The sequence below is a fragment of the Camelus bactrianus genome, chromosome 2, assembly GCF_048773025.1.
Source record: "Camelus bactrianus isolate YW-2024 breed Bactrian camel chromosome 2, ASM4877302v1, whole genome shotgun sequence".
Classification (NCBI taxonomy): Eukaryota; Metazoa; Chordata; class Mammalia; order Artiodactyla; family Camelidae; genus Camelus; species Camelus bactrianus.
Window position 1 is genome coordinate 28,776,911 of NC_133540.1, and position 21,036 is coordinate 28,797,946.

General features: G+C 35.9%; 1 protein-coding gene across 5 annotated transcripts in view; it reads left to right on the forward strand.

Moving 5' to 3' along the window:
- Positions 1 to 513: 513 nt before the first annotated feature.
- Positions 514 to 21,036, forward strand: part of LRBA (LPS responsive beige-like anchor protein) — a 620,528-nt gene continuing 600,005 nt past the window's right edge. For 4 of the 5 annotated variants that reach the window (XM_074377438.1, XM_074377451.1, XM_074377460.1 and 1 more), the window contains exons 1-2: positions 692 to 904; positions 1,241 to 1,672. In XM_074377438.1, coding sequence (XP_074233539.1) covers positions 1,457 to 1,672 — 216 coding nt within the window. In that variant the 5' untranslated portion in view covers positions 692 to 904; positions 1,241 to 1,456. Of the gene's footprint in view, positions 649 to 691; positions 905 to 1,240; positions 1,673 to 21,036 lie in introns of those variants that run through there. The other variant, XM_074377442.1, reaches the window with a different exon arrangement.

Here is a 21,036-nt window from a genome sequence, read left to right on the forward strand (position 1 = left end):
GTCCAAGTCCAAGAAGACACCCTGGCAACGTGAGGCGGGTTCCCTCCGCGCCAGGAGACCCTACGGTTACTTAACAACAGAAGGAGCGTCAGAATCACTGCCTCACCACTTGCCAAGGCACATTCCCAGGTCCGGGGCTGGGAGGTGAGGGAAGAGTCGGCTCCTGGAAATAAGTCTTTCCTGGCCGAGCCAGGAGTACACCTGGTGCTACCTGTGCAGCACGCCCGCTTGGCCTTCCGTCCTCGCAAGCTGTGGGAACAGCAAGCCCGCGCCCGGCGCCCCTCCGGCCGCCCGCGCATCCCCTCCCCGCCGCGCGCTCGCCTCTGCCTTCGCGCCCGCCCGCCCCACCGCCGCGCGCGCTCGCGCCCGCGCACGCGCACGCCTCGCCCGGCAGCCCTCGGCGCTGTCATGGCGGCGGGGAGCAGCTGTAGTGGGCGCAGGGACAGCCGCGCGAGCCGTGGCGGGGCGAGCTGTGGCAGTAGCATCCTCACCACCGGCAGCAGCCTCGGCTGCGGCGTCCACAGCACCCTCAGCGGCTGTTTTTGCAAAGGCTGAGCACAGGCGTGGGGCGGGCCAGGAGACCGTGGAGTTCTGTGCAGTCGCGGGCTCCCAGGGAGCGGACTAGGGAAACTTGAAGGCTACGACCAGGTGCACCGACCTCTCTCTCCTCCCTCCTCTCCTCGCCGTTGCCTCAGGGCCTCCCCTCCCTCTGGCCGCCACACACACCTCCCCTTCTCTGCCCGTCGGACCTCAGGTGCCTGGGAGGTGCTCTACTCCTCCCCCTGGGCCGAGCGTTGAGAATAACACCGCACCCTTCCCCCGCCCTTTCCTGCCCTGGATCTCCGCCGCCACCTCCGTCTCGCGGCTGCCGGGCGGGGGGCTAGGACGAGTCCGGAGTGTCTGGGTGAGGAGGAACTTTCTATCTCTAGGGTAGCTTGGGGGCCCCCCGCTTCCCTGCAACCCCTCCTTTCCTGGCGATAGTTCCTTTTACGTGCACCTGTGAGGAGAGCGTGCCCTGCGCTTGGAACCTGCGAGAGTGTGGGGGAGGAGGGAACCTGTTCCCGGGCCTCTTGAACCCGCCTTGGCTCAGAACCCAGCTCCTCGGGCCGCGGGGAAGCGGGTGGCTCATAGTGGGGTCCCTGTAGGAACTTATTTGACGGACAATAGCTACTCCCCTCTTTCCCCCCCAAACCCCAAGACAAAACCTAGCCGATTTAACATTGATCTAATCTTCCAATAGGGTTTGGCGTTGTTGTCAGCCTCGGGGAGAGAGATTGGACAAATATTCTCCAAGAGGAGGAGGGCGACGCCAAGGACTTTCGACATCAACTGCTTTTGGGGTTTCTCCACAACTTGGAAGAGTGACCCTTCTCGTTTTGCGTCGCGTCTGTATGCTTAATACTCGTGCAGCGACTGCTGTCCCAGAGTAACTCCGAGTTGTCCTCGTGAACTAGCAATGGCTAGTGAAGACAATAATGTCCCTTCCCCGCCACCAACAGGTGATGACGGGGGAGGTGGAGGGAAAGAAGAAACCCCTGCTGAAGGGGGTACCTTGTCCCTGAAACCAGGGCTCCCCATCAGGGGCATCAGAATGAAATTCGCCGTGTTGACGGGGTTGGTTGAAGTTGGAGAAGTATCCAATAGGGATATTGTAGAAACTGTCTTTAACCTGGTAAGTAGATCTGTTTTACAAGCCTGTATTCTCAGTGGGTTGGGGAACAAGATGTTAAAGCTGGAGCCATGTGCTTTCCCCAGGCTGATGATAGAAACACGAAATTCTCCTGACCTAAATGAAACAATTTCCTGTACTTTTCAGTTTAAGGAGAATTATGTAAACTTAGGTGCTCCAGGTTTTCTGAAAGTGTACTAAGGAAATAATTGTTATGGAAGTATTATGGGGGATTTTACTGGGGGAGTTTTATTTTATAATTTTTTTCCCCTTGGGTTGTGTATCTAACCCTGCATTTCTCTGACATTTTAACTAAGTTTTTGTGACCTTTTTTTGGACTTGAGAAATAAGGTAAATGGTAGTCCTACCTACTTTTTTGATTCTGCTAGAATTATTTGTTTGTTTTGGGGGGGTTATTTATTTATTTATTTATTAGATTTATTTATTTTAATAGAGATACTGGGGTTGAACCCAGAAATGCCTGCATGCTAAGCATGCACCCTACCACTGAGCTATACCCACCCACCCTAAGTCTGCCTGAGTCACGTTTTGCCATGTTTTTGAACTGAAAATCTTTGTTTATAGGACTGATGAAAGGTTAATATACTGCGAAGTTAGCATTAGTATTTAATTTTGACTAGTTTTGTTTTTTGACATAACTAACAAAAGTTAAGTTTTGGAATGAATGTGAGGTTACATCTTGTGAAAATTGAGTGGCAATTTAAAAAGAGGATTGCAGCAGAAATAGCATAGTCTTTATTTATTTTGTTTTGTGAGTTCATGTTTATCAGCAAAGTGTGTTTGTCATTGGAGGTTGCTGGTTATACTACTACAAGCTGTGAATTTTATTTTTAAAAGGTGGATATAAAATACTTCCTTTTTTCCCTATTCCAGTCTTAGAAACGGTTATTTCTAATGGGGGCTTTTTAGGCTTCTGTATTCAAATCTCTGTTGCCCATCAAAGTAAAGAATAAAAAGTAAAATTTGGCCTTAAGATACTTCCCCCTTTTCCACCTACTCACCTGTGTTAGAAGATAACAGATGGGAACAAAAATGAATGCACAGTAGTTTTAGTAACTGTTTAGCACCTTTCCCCTTTGCCTCTATGTTTTCAAGGTGAGACTTGTTTTATTCAGGACAGTTAATTATTTCCTTCATTAGGCCTTTACTAATAGGCGAGTCACCTGTGGTACTACTTCCAGAATGAGAAAGTAGCTAGATGAAATTCAGTTACCTATGGAGTAAGAAAATTTTGAACAATAGAGTATTTCTCTACTAGTTCGTTGTGTTGGTGGTTTTTTAATATGCAAATACTGACACACACATATACCTATTTTTTAAACTGTATATTATGGAAATGTTCAAAAGTACACAAAAATAGAACAGTATAATGAACTCTGGTGTCTTTCCATCTACCTTCAATAGTTGTAAGCATTTTGGGGATCTTGTGTGTATGTGGACTTTGAAAGTTTGTGAATCTCAAGGAGTTAAATAGCAAATTGCTGTATTCCTTTACCTCAAAACAGACTTGAAAACTTCTCACTTTTTTTTTCTTTTTCTAAACCTCATATATGTTGGATGATAAAGAGAAATCTGCGGTAGTGATATAGTCCATAAGTAGTTGTTCGTGTGTGAAACACAACATTCTTCTGGCAGGAGGAGGATTCCAACTCCTCTGTTCTTTAGAATGTCCTCTGTGGAGGTGGATGACCACACATGAGTCACCTGCATTTAATCATTAAGGAAAATCCAAGTTCTGTAGTAAAATAGTTTGTTTACATGCTGCCTACACTGTAGGCCTGGTAGAGATTTTAAGGTTATTGCCTAAGTCCTTCATAGCTACTTTTTTGGGGTGGGGGCAGTAGGTGTCTGGGTAGAAGGAGAGGGAAAATCTGTTCAGTTACACCTCCTCTTCACCATCCTTCTCTTCTCACGTAGAGCAGAGAAAGTTGCTGAAGGGGTTGGATTAGTTCTTTTCTTTCCATTCTCCCTTACAATACTTTTCAGGCTCCTTGCTGGCTATCTAGGGTCTTGGCCAGTCTTTAGAGAATCTTGGGAACTGAAATATTGGGAATCTGGTAAGCTAGTCCATTTCAGTGTTGTTAGTACTTCTGCACTTAAGTATTTCCTAATTGATTGGCCTTAGTCTCAGTTCTACTCAAAGAAAAAGATTAGCTCATAGTAAGTGTGATTTAAAACAGCTTATTACAAATTACTGTGGGCCAGGTGCTTTACGTATGTTTTTTGAATTCTTCCCTCATCAACTCTTTAATACATAGGTCTCATTTGATAGATGAGGAAACTGAAACACTGAAAGGTGAGACAGATTAGTGTTTCTTAGAATGGCAACCCGTCTAGGAATACAACACACCTGTCTCTAGTTGAGGTAGTGTTCGCTTCCCTAAGCAGGTATTTGTAGCTTAGGCACAGCTTTCCCCAATGTAAGGGAAAATCATTGGTCCTGCTAAATAAGAGTGGTGAAACCTTGTTCAGATTTCACTTATTTACCATTCAAACAGCTTTTTAAAAACTGCTTAAAAAACGCCTTAAAAGTAAAAAAAAATTTTTTTAGGTTATTCAGTCAGGTTTTTCACTCAGAATGTGGATGCAGAAAATTGATTATAAACCTGTGTTTTTTTTTTACAGTCAATATGTTGGATTAAAATTTATAAAATTGTGAAAAGTAGGATACAGACAAAAGAATATGTAACGTATATGTAATGAACTATTACAACAATATAAGCCCTGTGAAACTTCCATGTAATTTAAAGAGCTGGCATTATTACTGGTATCACTGAATCCTCCTGTGTGCTCCTCCTTAGCCTTTCCTCACTGGATTTTCCGTTAGTAAGTTTAAACTATTCACAGCTGTCATAACTTTTTCCTGTTTTTCAGGCATTTTATTAAAATAGGTTATATTATTCTACTGAGTCTTTCTGATTCTGATTACATATTAGTTACTTTAAATGATAGTTTGTACTGTTAAAATTAAACAACCTCCCCTCCCCAAGAGTTGTCCAAATAGTGACTGGTAGAGCCGTATAACTTCAGAGGTCTTTACAAAGTGTTGCCCCTAACTTTGCTAATGTAGCTTGACCTTAACACTGTTGTTAAAAATTTCTTTGGAATTTACCACCCTTGTAATTTCCTTTGCAAATCTGTTTTATAGAGAAGTTTTAATTAATAGTACACCTGTGTATTCAAGTGTTTCAAACTTTTGGTCAACCTTTACAGTTTTCTTGTTGCAGTTTAAAACCATTTTATTTTTTCTCCATCTGTATGTTGAAGTAATTTGTCATACTTTTAGACCCAGAATAATTAATGTATTGGGTTGTTTTCAGGAAGTTGCTTCTGAGTTTAAGGCTCCCACCAGGTATTTACAGGCAATGAATGAGACTTAATTCAAGAATAGTGTTTCCCATGGGCTGGTGACAAATACATGTTTTCATAAAATTTTTTCTTTAAAAATAACTATTATTTTAATTGAAATATTAAAGCTTAGAAGATGGAATATAATTTTTCATTACTCATTATATGGCATTTGATACAGGTTCTGCTAGATATTAATGGTGCAAACTCTTAATACCTACAGGAGCTGAGCAGATCACACAAAGTCGTCGTCTGTATTGACTGTGTACAAAAAGTATACTTGTAGGGGCAGCTGCTGTTCCATTTTAGCTGGTTGTTGTCCTGTAGTGACATGGGCCCAGTGATGTCGTACCTTTTGATTTTTCAGGAAGAATTAGAAGTCTAGATTTTTAAAAAATAAAATTTTAAATGTCAAAGTATTAAAAAATACTGTTTGGGACACACAAAATTGCAGGTAGTTTCTTTTTAAGCTTTTATATGAAAGGTACTCATCATGTTTCTATTTTAATGTATCTAGAATTATTTCCTCCTTAATACTTGACATCATAAATAAATTCCTGAGTAATTTATTCTAGAAACATGCTTGTTAATGGGCTCCCCCCCCCACATCAGTTTGTGTGTCATTCTATAATAGAAAACTCAAACTGGTTTAAACACAATGAAAAGGATTTTTAGGCTCATTTATCTGGAAGTCCAAAGGTAGGGCAAGATTTACAGTAACAATAACATTAAAGACCAGTTTCTTTCTGTTGCTTTTCTTCTCTCTGTGATGTCAGCTTCCATCTGTTGCTGTTCCCCTCATGGTTGTATGATGGCCGCCACTGGCAGTTGGGTCCCTGTGTATTCTTGTTCACATCTCTTGGGAGAGAGAGTCTCTCTGTCCTAGCCTTCCAGACAAGAGTCTTGATCAGTCCACTGCACTCTTGACTGTGGCCATTGAAATGTGCTGATTGGCTTAAGCAAATCAGGACCAGCTCCTCTACCTGAGGATGGGGTCAGTTTCCTCTAAAGAACTTGGGCTATGTGGGGACGAGTGAATACACAGACATCTGTAGGAAGTTCGAAGGGTGCATGAATGCTGGATAGGCCACCAGTGATGTCCACTATTCTTTTTTCAAATGCATAATAATACTCATGTTAGAGATGTTTGTGTAAAGAGAAAAAAAAAATCATTATCTTAACTCTCTTTTGTGCTCTTGAGCAATTTTTTTTAACCTCTTTGTGCCTTGCTTTCCCTAGCTGTACAATGGGGAAACTACATTGTAGCAAAGATTAAATGAGTAAATACTTGTAAAGCATCCAGGAATAATGTGTGGCACATTAAGTGCTTTTATAACTATTTGCTATTATTGTAGTATTTGTAATTTTACATAGTTACAATCATCATATTCCAACCTATTAATTTTTTTGTTTCTATATGGCCATTATTAGCTGTAATGGCTCTTTAATATAGTATGTCAGTCTTACTTTGGAATTTATTTAATACCTTTTATCATTTTTAGAGATCACTTTTTAATTGAAGTAGAGGTGACTTGTTTTTTAAACATCTTTTTTGAGGTCTAATTTACATACCATGAAATCCTCTTGTTTTAAGTATACAATTCATTGATTTTTGTAAGTTTCCAGAGTTGTGTAATCATTACCGCAATCTAATTTTAGAACATTTACATCCTGTGTTCAAGACATTTTATAGTTTTAGCTCTTACATTTAGGTCTATGATCTATTTTGAGTTAATTTTTGTATGATGTGAAAGAAGGGTAAGATAAGGGTTTAAATTCATCTTTTTGTACATGTATATCCAACTGTCTCACTGCCATTTGTTGAAATGGCTATTCTTTCCCATTAAATTGCCTTGGCATCTTTGCCAGATATCAGTTGACCATAAGTGTAAGGATTTATTTGGACTCTTGATTCTTTTCTGTTGATTTATATGTAAATTCTTCTATCAGTATCAAGCTGTCTTGATTTTTGTAGCATTGTAGTAAGTTTTGAAATAGGGATGTATAACCTCTTTGTTTTTCTTTTTCAAGATTGTTGGCTATTCTAGGTCCTTTGCATTTCCATGTGAATTGTAGGATGAGCTTGCCAGTTTCTCTTTCTGTTTCTTTCATTAATGTTTTGTAGTTTTGAATATATGAGGAGATGAATTATTTTTGGGTAAATGCTTTTTTTTTTGCTGCTATTAAAGTGTTTCTGTAGGCATTTTTGTGTATTGAAATGTCCAGAAGAGGATAAATGTTTTAAAGTATATAAGTATTTATATAGCTCATGAGTAGATATTGTTAGCTTGTTTATTAATGTAGAAAATTAAAAGACATTTGGGTGAATTGGTGCATTATAATAATAACTTCATATTTCTTAGAAGTGATAGAATTGATAACTTTGGCTCCTGCAGGTATGCAGTCTTGTTTCCGTTTGAATAAATAGGTCCATGTTAAATAGGTTGAGAACTGAAAAATCTGAAATTTTTTCTGATTGTGAATTCACAGAAAGGGAAACTAAGTAAGCTTTTTGTTGCTCATACTGACCTACCTGAACTGATCAAATATGTTTAATTTTTATATTGTAAAGTATTCCTTTTCATGTATAGACTCTACAATATTTGTAATAGTTTTTGTGCTTGAAAGAAAAATGTCCAGAATACATTCTTCATTAATTTCTGCTTGGAGGAGGTACTGGGGATTGAACCCCTGACCTCTTGGGTGCTGAGCATGTGCTCTGCCACTTGAGCTACCCTTCCCCCAGAATACATTATTGTTTTATAGTACATACTTAGATAAGCAATAATTTATCTTTGTACCTCCAGAACTTTTCACAGTGCTTGTCAGTACTTTAAAAGTGTTCGTTAAATTAAATTAAATTAAATTAAATTAATCTCTTCATTAAATAAATTATATTCATTAGGAAGCCTAGTAGCTATTGTTCTCTTGTGCAAAAGGTATGTTGTTAAAATCTTAACACGTATTTCTTTTCTTTTTTTTTTTTTTTAATTGAAGTATAGTTGATTTACAATGTTATTAGTTTCAGGTGTACATCAAAGTGAATCAGTTACACATATATATGTTCTTTTTCAGATTCTTTTCCATTACAGGTTATTATAAGATACTGAATATAGTTCCCTGTGCTATACAGTAAATCCTTGTTTATCTATTTTATATACAGTAGTGTGTATATAAGCCTAAACTTTTTTTCCCACGCTTTTTTTTTTAAATTGAAGTATAGTTAGTTTACAGTGTTGTGTCAATTTCTGGTGTACAGCATGTTTCAGTCATACATATACATACATCTTCATATTCTTTTTCATTATAGGTTACTACAAAATATTGAATATAGTTCCCTGTACTGTACAGTATAAACTTCTTGTTTATTTATTTTATACATAGTAGTTAGTATCTGCAAATCTCAAACTCCCAGTTTATCCCTTTCCACCTCCTTTCCCCACTGGTAACCATTAAGTTTGTTTTCTATGTCTTTGAGTCTGTGTTTTGTAAATATGTTCATTTACGTCCTCTTTTTTTTTTTTTTTTAAAGATTCCACATATGAGTGATATCATATGGTATTTTTCTTTCTCTTTCTGGCTTCACTTAAAGTGATGATCTCTAGGTCCATCCATGTTGCTGCGAATGGCATTATTTTCCTTTTATTGTTTTCTATTTCTTATGAAGATGCTTGTCAGGTGACTTGCATTTTTCATTGTATAATTTAAAATTCCCTTAGTATCTGTTTTGCCTTTAATAAGAGCAGTTTCATTATTTTCAAAGTAGACTCTTATAACGTGCTTTTTAAGTAGTTTTTACCTTTTACTCTAGTTTTATTTCATTAGCTCTCATTTAATGGAATTATATACTCAGAAACCTATCAGTGAGTCTTCGGTTTAAAAGCTGTTGAGACAAAATATGAAGTGAAAAACAAAATAAAAGAAGGAAATGGTACAAAGAAATACACTGTTGAGAGTACACAAATTCTTTGTTTTTGACTAAACTAATTTCATAAAACACTCCTAGTTTTAGATTCTAAAGCTTTTTTGTGTACGTATATCTGTTTTGATTCCTCAAAGATTTAATTGGATTTGTCTTAGAATAATATATGTGATTAAAACGTGCTTTATAAAGTAAAGAATTTCTTGTTACTAGATGTTTTAGAAGATTGCATGTTGGGGATTTTATAGAGTGGATTCTTAATTTGGGTAGGAAGTTAGACACCAAATTACTTTTAAACTTATGTAACGATCTGATGTTTAAGCTATGAGCTTCGTTGTCTCTGTTGCACCTGGATTTTTGCATTTATTTCTCAGACTAATCTCATCAGTCTTTTAGTAATTTAGTTTTAGAGAGAAGTGCGGGGCCGTATTTTCTCTGTAAATTCTTACAGAAAGATGAAAAACTGATGAGGTCTCAATTATTTACCTTTTGTTAGAGATAAATCTGTTGCCTGAGAGCTGAAAAAGATTTTCTCCTTGCCTAATAAGATCTTTGTTCATGATTAACGACTTCAGTGGTGTGGTATTTTTATTTATAAAGTACATTAAATCTCTTATAGCTATGGCCCCTGATGAGGTATTTTGTTGTTTCTAGTGAAAAGACTTTTCTCATAAGTAATATAAATATATTATCTTAAATCCTATATATATTACCTAATTGAAGCCAATCTTTATCATTTTTGGTCTTCACTATCATGAGTAAAAATAATCATTTATCTCAGAGCTTATACATACATTTATAAAACTTTTTAACACAAAGCATTTTTTAAGTGTTGATTTAATGTTAATACATTAAACTTGAAAAGTTAATCCTTATAGTAATATGGTAATCAGTTTCAGTGGGACAGCAACAGACCTTTTCTAGAGTCAGTAGGCGCCAGTGAGGCTCATTGGTATCTAAAATGGAGAAAGTATTATTAAAGAAAATTATATAAAGATATTATAAAATTATTGTTAACACTATCACGAACTCATTTTCTTAGATCATACTATTGTGAGATTAATAGGTATAAAGCAGACCCCAAATCCAAAGCATTTCAGAATAATTTTCCTTACTGTAGATGACTTTCTTGTCAGTGGATGGGCGAGGCACTGCCTGTGACCAGAAGTGTGAGTGGGTTATTTTGATAGTTTACTAAAACATTTGGTGAACTTATGGTTCTTAATTGTTTTTCAAGCTTTTGGGGGGTAAGTTGTAATTTTCAGTAATGGTGAGATGATCTGTGGCTCTTGAGGTAGGGATAAAATGTATTGATAATTTGTGTGCTTTTGAGGGAAGTTAATTAATTATTTTTGAGTTATAATAGATCATAGCATTAGCTAAGATTTATGGAGTGTGCAGGTTCTGTTTGACATATTTATTAATCCAGTTTACTTCTCACAATTGTCACAATCAGATAGGTGTAGGTGTTTCTGCCAAAATGTCTTGTGTTCATCAACAGTGGACTAAAAATAACAGGGCTTATGGGGGTAAAAATAGGGTTGAGGTGGGCCATTCAAAACCTCTGGAATTTTGTAACTGGAATACTAGCAAAATCAATAATAACCTTAATGAAAATACTAGCGAGGTTACCTCTCTACTGATGTTTTTGCCTTTGAATCACAGTCACTTGTGGTATTAACCCTGGAAACTTATGCTTCTATCTTTGAGATGTAGGTCTGGTTTCTTTAGCTTCTGACAGAGAAAATTTTTATTGGTACTAAAAAATCTGATCCAAGGTGTAGCTTTCTTCATTAATTCATTGCTTTAAATCAGGGGGAAATGCCTTTGCATTTCTTCATCTGTACTTGCAGATTGTCAGATACTTAATGTTGTGGAAAAAGCATAGACACTTGAATCTTGTACAGCATGGGTTTGAACTGTGTGAATCCACGTATGTGTGGATTTTTTTCAATAGCAAATACTACAGTATTCCGTGATCCATGTTGGTTGAATCCCAGGATATGGGGGAAGCTTGTATCTGGAGGGCTGACTATAAGTTATAGGTGGATTTGGGATTGTGTGGAGGGTTGGCCCCCTAATCCCTGTGTTGTTCAAGGGTCAGCTGTAGTTCTTGCAATCATTAAACCAGGCAGTGTTTGCATTAAAAGAAAGTAGTTCTGTAAATTTTCAGGTTGTTTTAAGATCTTTATATATTGCTAAGTATTTCTCTTTAATTCTGTTGGAAGAAATTACACACAGACCAACCTCACTTCTACACTATACCTACATTATTCTACTCTTTAACAATCCTGTGGAAAGTGATTCAAGGCAAAGATGTAAGTTATGGCAGATTGGACTGTACTGTTGTAATATTCACTTTATAAATGATGAGAGAGGATAAGTAATTTACTCAAGTCGTATTGAGCGAGTAATATTGCTGAGATTCAGACTCGGGAAATCTACAAACTGAGCTCTTAACCGCTAACCCATATATAATGTATAATTGCAAAGAACCTTAAATGTGAAATAGTGGCTTAAGGCATCTTTCAGTCATGTGATAGAACAGTGAGTCTGGAAGGGTATCTAGACTGTTTAAAACTTGCCTAACATAGTCAAGATTTGGCTTGCGGCAGGTAGAGTTTGTTTGTTTTCCTTTTTAAATAACCTAAAATGTGTACTAGGAAAAGGGGTTTTTTAAGGAATGTGATATTCAAATTGGATGGAATTAATGACAGTTAATCATTATGCAGGGTGCTGGTGTTTGCTTTTTACTCTCAGTCCAGATTTAGTTGACTTAGCTTGCATGATCGAAATGACCTTGAATGTTGTTGATCGTATAAAAAAGTGGAATTTTAATCATCTTTTTTTGTCTTTTATATACTAACCATATTGAGCACATTAATAGGAAAGGATGACGCTCTTGTTAATCAGTTATGGAAGAGAATACCAGATGTTGTCTTCAGTATTTGTCAAGATGCATTAATGGGCTTCTAGTATTCAAATGACCTTCCCTTAAAGTCGGTTTGCTTCCATGATGAATTTACTGGGTAAAGTTACCAAATTTCAGAGACAAGGTTACTCTTTTTTCCTGTAGATTAGGGTGTGAATTTAACGGGGGATTAACATTTAAATTTTCAAGTAAGATGTCAAAGTCAAAGAATCACTATGAATAATATTTTAAAGTGGGACATTTTTACATATTGCTATTTTATCTAGACTTACCCCTTTTATGAAACAAGTAAACATCTATTTCCAGTGAGATTGATCCATTCATTCTTTCAATGAATATTTATGGAGCAGAGATGGGGTTCAAGTATGGTGCTGGGAATAAAACAATGAACAAGGCAAATATGGACCTGACCTATATGGAGCTTACAGTGTAACTTCTTTAGCCCCTGGGCACCACATTTCTTCAATTATTCTTGTGTCCTTCAATTTATTTAGATTTATTTTCTGATATTTCACCAGTACACCCTGCTCTTATTTTTGTCTGTTGATATGCTGAGAAAGTAGAAGGTTAATCATTGTTGTGACTTTTATATACTGACCGCATTGATTACATTAATAGGAGAGGATGGTGCTGTTGTAAATTTTTCACAAGGAATTCTTTATCTTCTCCCCTCTTATCTATCTAAACCATCTAGGAGGACTAATGCCAATACGTAAGTGAAATACAGTGCATTATTAGCTTTTTCTTCTATACTTTCACCTTATCTGGAATGAGGTGATAGGTGCCATGTAGATGAATTATTAACTGTACTTTTTTTTTTTGCCAATACATTTCTATTTTGACCTTTTTCAGTAGAACTAAATTTCCTGTTTTCTTTTTTGCTGTATTGAACAGAGCATATTGACTGTGATATGGTCTTAAATAACCTTCAGTCATTAATTTGAACGCTCCTGTTTGGGATATGTTTTGGAATACTGAATATTTCTGTAATCCTTTCCGTCCTCTGCATCTCTAGTACCACTAACCTAGTTCAAGTACTCGTCATTTTTACCTAAATAATTATGATAACTTCCTGTTCCTATTTCTCTAGTCTTTTCTCTTATCAAATACCCTCCACAACTGCTGGTGTGTTTTGTCTAAAGTGAAAATCTGACCATTTGGTTTTTCTTCCAAAATCCTTCTATAGTTTTCCATTCTCTTCTGGAAAAAGGCAAGTTCTTTACTATGACATATAAGTAATTTGGATCTTGGCTTATCTCTTGCCATTCTCTGCCTTAAACTTCATTTGTATAATATTGAGCTTTGATTGCCCTTGAAAGGAAAAGAAAATATGATGAACCATGTGTAATAGGGCCAGAGCTTCTGCTCAGAGTGACAAGTCACTTCGTTCACATTTCATTGACTTAAGGACATCACACCTCCATGCTTGAGTTTACCATACCATGTGTGAGTTTCACAAGGTTGGTGTATATATAATCTTTTTGCTTGGAGGGGCACTGAATACTGGAGAACAAGGAAGATTGTATTTCTTCGTAGTTCTTAGATTTCCCAATATGTTTACTAAATGGTTGGCTCCAAGTATATCTTACATCTCACTATTTCTCGGTTTTACTTCGCTCTGAAGTGTATTCTTTAGCAGTTCTTTTTAGTGAGGGTCTTTTAGTGGTAAACTCTGTATTTGTTTAAAAATGTCCGTATTTTGCCCTTACTCTTGAATATTGTTTTGCTCATTGCAGGATTCTAGTTGTCAGTCTCTTACTATTTTGAAGATACTATTCTGTTCTCCTCTAGTCTCTTTTATTGTTGTTGAAATTGTCACTGTTATCATTCTAAATTAACTTTACAGATAATCTGACTCTGTGGTTGCTTTCAAGTTTTTTCTTTGACTTTGGAGCCGATAGTTTCACCATAACTTGTCTAGAGGTGGTTGTGCTTTCTGAGTCTGAGGATTCATGTTTTTCATTAGTTCTGGAGAATTCTCATGAATAATGCCTTTTCTTCATTTTACCTATTTGTATCTTGGGACTTAGAATACATGACATACTGGTTTTCTTCTTTCTATCCTTCGTGTCTCTTAATCTTTCATATTTTCAGTCTTTCCTTTGATTCTTGTTTTTTCTTCTGAGTTGTTCTTCATCTCATCTAAGCTATAGTCTAACCTCTTGAGTTTTTAATTTTAGTGACTGTATTTTTAGAATTTCTTCAAATCTGTATAGTCCTTGTTTTAAGGATAGAATCTTCTATTTTTTACTGCCTTGTTTCTTTTATATTTTTAGTTATTAAAATATACTGCTTTTGTTTTCTAATATTTAAGTTATTGTCTAATACTTATATCATCTACTTGTGGGGGGTTGTTTATAAGGTTGTTTTGTAATATTGGATTGTGACCTAATATTTAGTTGGATTTTATTCGTGGGAATCCTATCTAGATTAGTTTGTGGAATTTTTTTAAAAATTTTTATTTATTTTTTATTGAAGTACAGTCAGTTACAATGTGTCACCTTCTGGTGTACAGCCCAATGTTCCAGTCATGCATATACATACATATATTTGTTTCCATATTCTTTTTCATTAAAGGTTATTATAAGATACTGAATATAGTTCCCTGATCTGTACAGAAGACACCTTTTTTTTTTGGTGGAAGTTTAGTATCTTTCTGGACTTCTCTCTTTGCCCTCTCATAACACTTCTTAATCCTCTTCCCTGATTTTTTAAAAATAGATTTATCCTCTAATATACAACTCAGTGTACTTTATGTATACCAGTTTACCTCCGTTATTTCTTCCGTAAGAGTAGAGATTTTCTGTTACTTTTATCCATTGCATCTGTAGCACGTACAAGAGTACTTACATGTAACAGGTGCTTAAGAAATGTTTATTACCTGAAATACTGGCTTTATTTACCAGTGGCCTCAGGAATATGTTGTACCTGGGATCATTAAAAAAAAAAAAATCAGCCTGAGGTTTCTCGTTCATGCCAGTAGTGTAAATTTGAACTCCCAACTTATGTAAAGAGCATTCCAGGATTTTATTTTTTCAGAGGAGACTTTTTTTTTAAAAGATAAGTAGCCCAGCCAGAGACTGGTTATTTGGAATTTCCCTGTGCCAGTGGAAGGATTTTTTTTTCTTTTGGCAGGGCAGGTTGTGGGGAGGATCTGTTTTTTTACCTTTGAGAGTCCCATATTTTCATGGAGATTTCATTCTTTAAGTAGGCACCATACTTTATTTTGTATTTCTACATAGGCATTGAAATTCAAGTCTCTAGGTTGCTAGCTTCTCTTCCTGAAACCCTTCAGCAGTTGTAATAGCAGTTCAAATGTATTGTTTTCCTGTTTCTTCTTCATTTTCGTCTCTTGGAGTTGGCCTTTCTTGCAAGTTAAACTCTACATTGAAAGTGTTTTTTTTGTTGTTGTTGTTGTTATATTTACCTAGTATTTGTAGATGTTTGTGAAGTGATAGTTTTTAGGTCGTCTTAGTCCACTCACTGTCTTCCTGGAGCTTTGATTTATAACTATCATATATAACAAAGCACTTGGTATAAAATAGCCAGTGAATAAATTATAGTACCAATTTAGGCAACATTAGGCCATGTTATTTCCTACCTAGCAATACATTGGAAGTTTATTACCTTAGATAATTCCAGAAAATGGAGTTCTACTGAGGGTCAATGAAGAAGTTGTAAGTAAAGAAAATGTCATTTTTCTTCTTTCTCAAATCCTTAACATTTATATATGCAGGCAGATGAGCAGTTTTTAATCTTAGAAAGCAATCCTCTATTACCAAAACCAAATATAGATTCATGGGAAATTTTATATATGGCAGGTAGTGTTTTAGATTTTGGTATTTAAGTGAGTTTTCTGAGCTTTTAGAATTGTAGAATATTGTGGGATGGTGAAAGGCAGCCAGTTTTTTTTCTTCCAACCCTTACCCACTTAAAGGAAACAACATATAACAATACACTACCATTCTTTGAATTTTAATTCTTTATATGTTCTTAATCATTTAGATGAAATGCTCGTAACATGCATAGAAATCTCTTTTGTACTGACAGGGAGCTTTGCAGTTTTACTATTTTTAGTATTTCATCTGCCCAGGGGTGTCTTTTGAAACAAACTCTCAGTAAGCAAGTCAAATGATGACCATTTGTTTATTTTTTATTGAGATATAGTTTATTTACAGTACTATTTAAGTTTCAGGTGTACAACACAGTGATTCACACTTTTTAAAGATTATACTCCATTTAAAATTACTATAAAATATTTTCTGTATTTCCTATGTTGTACAATATATACTTGTGGCTTATTTTATACCTAATAGTTTGTACTTCTTAATCCCCTGCCCCATAATTCCCTTCTCCCTCCTCTCTCCCCAGTGGTTACCACTAGTTTGTTCTCTGTTATCTGTGAGTTTTCTTTTTTGTTATATTCAGTAGTTTGTTGTATTTTTAAGATTCCACATGTAAGTGATACCATACAGCATTTGTCTTTCTCTGACTTATTTCACTAAGCATAATCTCTAGGTCCAACCATAGTATTGCACATGGAAAATTTTCATTCCTTTTTATGGCTGAGTAGTATTACATTGTATATGTATATACATATATACATACCACATCTTCTTTATCCATTCATCTGTTGAGGGACAGTATGGTTGCTTACCTGTCTTGGCCAGTGTGAATAATGCTGCCATGAATACTGGAGTACATGTATCTTTTTGAATTAGTGTTTTCATTTTCTTGGGATATATACCCAGGAGTGGAATTGCTGGATCATATGGTAGTTCTTTTTTAGTTTTTTTTGAGAAACCTCCATACTGTTTTCCATAGTGGCCACACCAATTTGCTTTCCCACTAACAGTGTTCAAGGGTTCACTTTTCTCTACATCCTCGCCAACATCTGTTAATCTCTTAGGTACAACACGTAGATTGAGAAGATGGCTTTTGACTTAAAAATTTCAGGAGATATTTCTGTCTATGGGGACTGTTTTGTTGATTTATTTGTTTGAAACACTAAAGAAAATTATTCAGTTTAGCCAAGTTCAAAATTCAGGATAGCATATCGTTCAAATTTTTTCTAGTTTATATTGTTAGACATTAATTTTTTATTCTATGATGCTAACTATGCATGCATGAACAGTTATATCAGATTATACAAGTGGTGCTTCAGAAGGAAAGATTGAAATTAATACTTCGTTCTGTGGTCCAGATGTAATGGGGCTTAACCTGGGTGTAAGTCAGGGCGTGACTCAGTCGGTAGATTACGTATTAGCCAACGTAAGTGGTTTTTATAAGTATTATCTTACTTGATCCACACAACACTCTTTGAGGTAGTACTTTATTAAACTTGTTTTATAGCAAGAAAACAGGATTGGAGAGATTAAAAATGCTCCAGTCCCACAGTTAGTAAGATGGGATTAGGATCCAGGTTGTTTGAGCCTGAATCCTCCACGCTGTATTATACTGTTTGACTATAAATTTAAGTTGGGTGCTCACATTAGAATTGTAGAAATGGCCACTTAACTAAATTCCTCAAGAATTGTATTCATTGAAGAACGAGTTCATGATAATCAGAAACGTTGTTAAGAGTGATAAGCTTTGAGAGAATAAATGATTTAAAAACTTTATCATTGATTTAACTGTGCATATTTTATCTGATTCTTTAAATCAGTTTCCCTGTGTGTCAAGTGGTAGGTACATGGTAACTTGTATATGTTTAATATATCCACCATTCAATTTTCTTTTATTCTGATAACCAGGGGAAAAAATGAAATGACCAGCTTTTTAATATTAAGAGATGAATTAGACATCTAAGTTGTGATTTATGAATATTGTTCTTAATCTGTATTACTTGTGTTTTTTTTCATGGTTTTGTTAGATAGTACCTTAGCCTGAGGGCAGAAATATGGAAGAAAAGAAAAAATAGTTATTTTGCTAATTACATGTTAGTATCTCTTGAAAAGATCTGGAAAAAGCTGAGCATCAAAAAGTTAACATGAAAAATTTTGGCTTATGTTTGGGAATTTCATTTATTCTGAATTCTCATTGATACAGAATATAATGGTGACTTCACTTGGGAAATTTTTGAATACTGAGAGGGTGTCCTGATTAATAATTAATACTCAAGTTTGCAGTGTCCCCTACTTTGAAATGACAATTTTAATAGATCTTTTTCTTCTGTTCATCATTGTTGCTTCCAGATACTTATCTTCTGAATCACCTGGGGATACTTTTCCATTTTCCTCCTTTTGTACCTTGCTCACACAAGACCTAGATTTCTTTTTTGACACTGAAACTACTGCTTAAGATGCTTCTCACTTCAAAGAAATGCAGTGTTTTCCTATTCCCTTCTGGACCTACTTGGAGTCTTCTAGAGCTTTGCTCTGGCTGCTATATTTGATATTGTAATGGGGAAGAAAAAATGACTGTTTCTATTATCGAAATTTTTCCAATGGAATCTATGGGATAATATCTAAAATTTATTGAGTGCTTCTGTGACCTACTAAGCAGTACTCCTTTGTCCTTACTCTACTCTTGTTTACTCCATTCTGGATGCAGTGGCCCCTTCACTCTTGTTTTTCCCTCTGCCTAGAATAATCTCCTCTTAGTTATCTAATTATATTATAAATATCAATAAATCATATACTATAAATATAAATTATAAATTTATATCTTGAACTTCTGTTTGGTTTTTTTTCATATTCATATTTTTATAGTTCCTTTTCCCTGGTCACCTTTCTGATCTCTCTTATTTTCTTAAACATTAACATTTTAATATTGTATATCTGATCATGTTTAATTTTTAAATTAATATTTAAATTTTTTCAATTTATTCAACAAGTATTTGAGTACCTGTTAAGAGAAAAACAAAAACTATAGGTGTATGAAAGCTATTTGCAAGGTGTATTACAGAGTGATACTATTGAGAGAAATAACAAATTCCTCTGTGTTGTTTGTGTGTGTGTGTGAGTGCACGTGCGTGTACATTTTCTAAAAAAATTGAAGTATAGTCAGTTACAGTGTGTCAGTTTCTGGTGTACAGCATAATGTCCCAGTCATTCATATACATACATATATTTGTTTTCATATTCTTTTCCGTGAAAGGTTATTACAAGACATTGAATATAGTTCCCTGTACTATACAGAAAAAATTTGTTCTTTATCTATTTTTTGTGTATCTGATCATTTTTATCTTCTTCAGTGTTTGGGGTCTGTTTCTATAAAGCTTCTTGTTCTGCTGATTCTTGAGGGTTTGTTTCTTCATTATTTTGTGATTTAAAAAAATTGTGAGCTTGTGTTCTGTGGCTTTTTATTTATGAATATAGTTTGAGGCCTGGGTTTAAAGTACACTCCTCCTAATGAGATTGGTGTTTGCTTCTGTTGTGCTCCAGTGTCTTCAAACTCAGAATCTCTTGAAACTAAATTTTTAGTTTGAATTTTGTTAAACCTCACAGGTGGTATGAGTTCCGTCCCATTTTGGAGTGAGAGGAGAGAGATTTCTTTTTTCCTCTTCTACCCAGCTTGAGACACAAAATATATCCACTGTTCCCTACAATAAGCATATCCTGTCCCTGTTGCCCCCCTATACCTGGTTCACCTGCTGAGAGAGTTTCTTTTCAGATTTCCCACCTTGTTTAGGCTACAAGCTTTTTGTCCTTTTCTGCCTTAGTAGTCCTTTTAGACTCAGTTTCTAAACCTCTAGAGATTGGTGGATGCTCTCAGGGCAGATACGGGCCTCAGTGCTCTCTGAAGCTTTGTTGTTTCTTACCTGCAGAGATTTTTCCTTGGGTTCTCTCTAGCTTAACCATCCATGAAAATAGTTTTTTTAGCTTAATATTCAGCATTTTAAGGAATTCTGAAGCATAAGTGTTTTTCTGGACAGCTAAGTCTCCTGTATTGCCAGAAACGGATCTGATTTCTTCTTCCAATTATCTCTGTGATTCTTCCCTTAAGGTCTCTGTTCAGATGTTACCTTGATAGAGAATATTTACATACTGCCAAACAGGTACCCTCCTTGTCACTCTTTATCTCCTGTATTCTGCTTTATTTTTCATAGCATTTATCTCCATCATATATTTTGTTCGTGTTTCCTTATATTAGAGAATAAGCTCCATTTTTTGGTTTACTACTATATTGTCAGTGCTTAGTATAGTGCCTGACACATAGTTGGTGCTCAAATATGTGTTGGATGAATGAATGTGCTTAATGCTTTAAATGGATTATGTCTTTTAATCCTCACAGTAACTGTGAGGTAGGTGATTTTATCATCTTCATTTTAAAGGTGTGAGGAGCCTCAGGCTTGCAGAGTTAATTAACATGCCCAGGGTCACAGAGTACGTGGCAGAGGAGGTAGCTGGTGAACCCCAGACAGTCCAACTTCAGAGCAACCTGTTCTAACCACTGTGCTGTGGTAGTAGTAGTGAGGGTGGTTCTTTAGTAGGTTGGTATAACACTGGTATAATTCTAGAGTTCAGCTGTACTCTGTATCCATTGCTTCTTTGGGAAACTGTATTCTAGATTTCAATTAATTGATTTTCAAATAAAAATTTGGAAGGTAACATGTACATTGGAAACTTAGGCAGTACAGTAGTCCTTCCTTATTTGCAGGGTTACGTTCCAAGACCTCAGTGGTTACCTGAAACCACGGATAGTACCAAACACTATATATACTGTGTTTTCCTGTATGTATACCACATATATTTCTGTGGTATGCTCTAATTTATAAGTTAGGCAGAGCAAGAGATTAACACTAATAACTAATAATAAAATGGAACAATTGTAACAATATCCTGTGAAAGAAGTTATGTGAATGTGCTCTCTCTCAAGACGTAGTCTACCAGCACACCTTTTCTTCCAGAAATTGAAGATTTGTGGCAACTTTGTGTACAGCAAGTCTGGTGGGCCAATTTTCCACCAGCATTTGCTCACTCCTTGTCTCTGTCACATTTTGGTAATTCTCATAATATTGTAAACTTTTTCAGCATTATATTTATTATATAATAATATATCATATAATATTATATAAGATCTTTGATGTTACTATTATAGTTGTTTTGACATGTTTTAACAATGAAGTATTTTTAAATTACGGTGTGTGTGTGTGTGTGTATATATATATATATATATAGACATAATGCTATTGCATGCCTA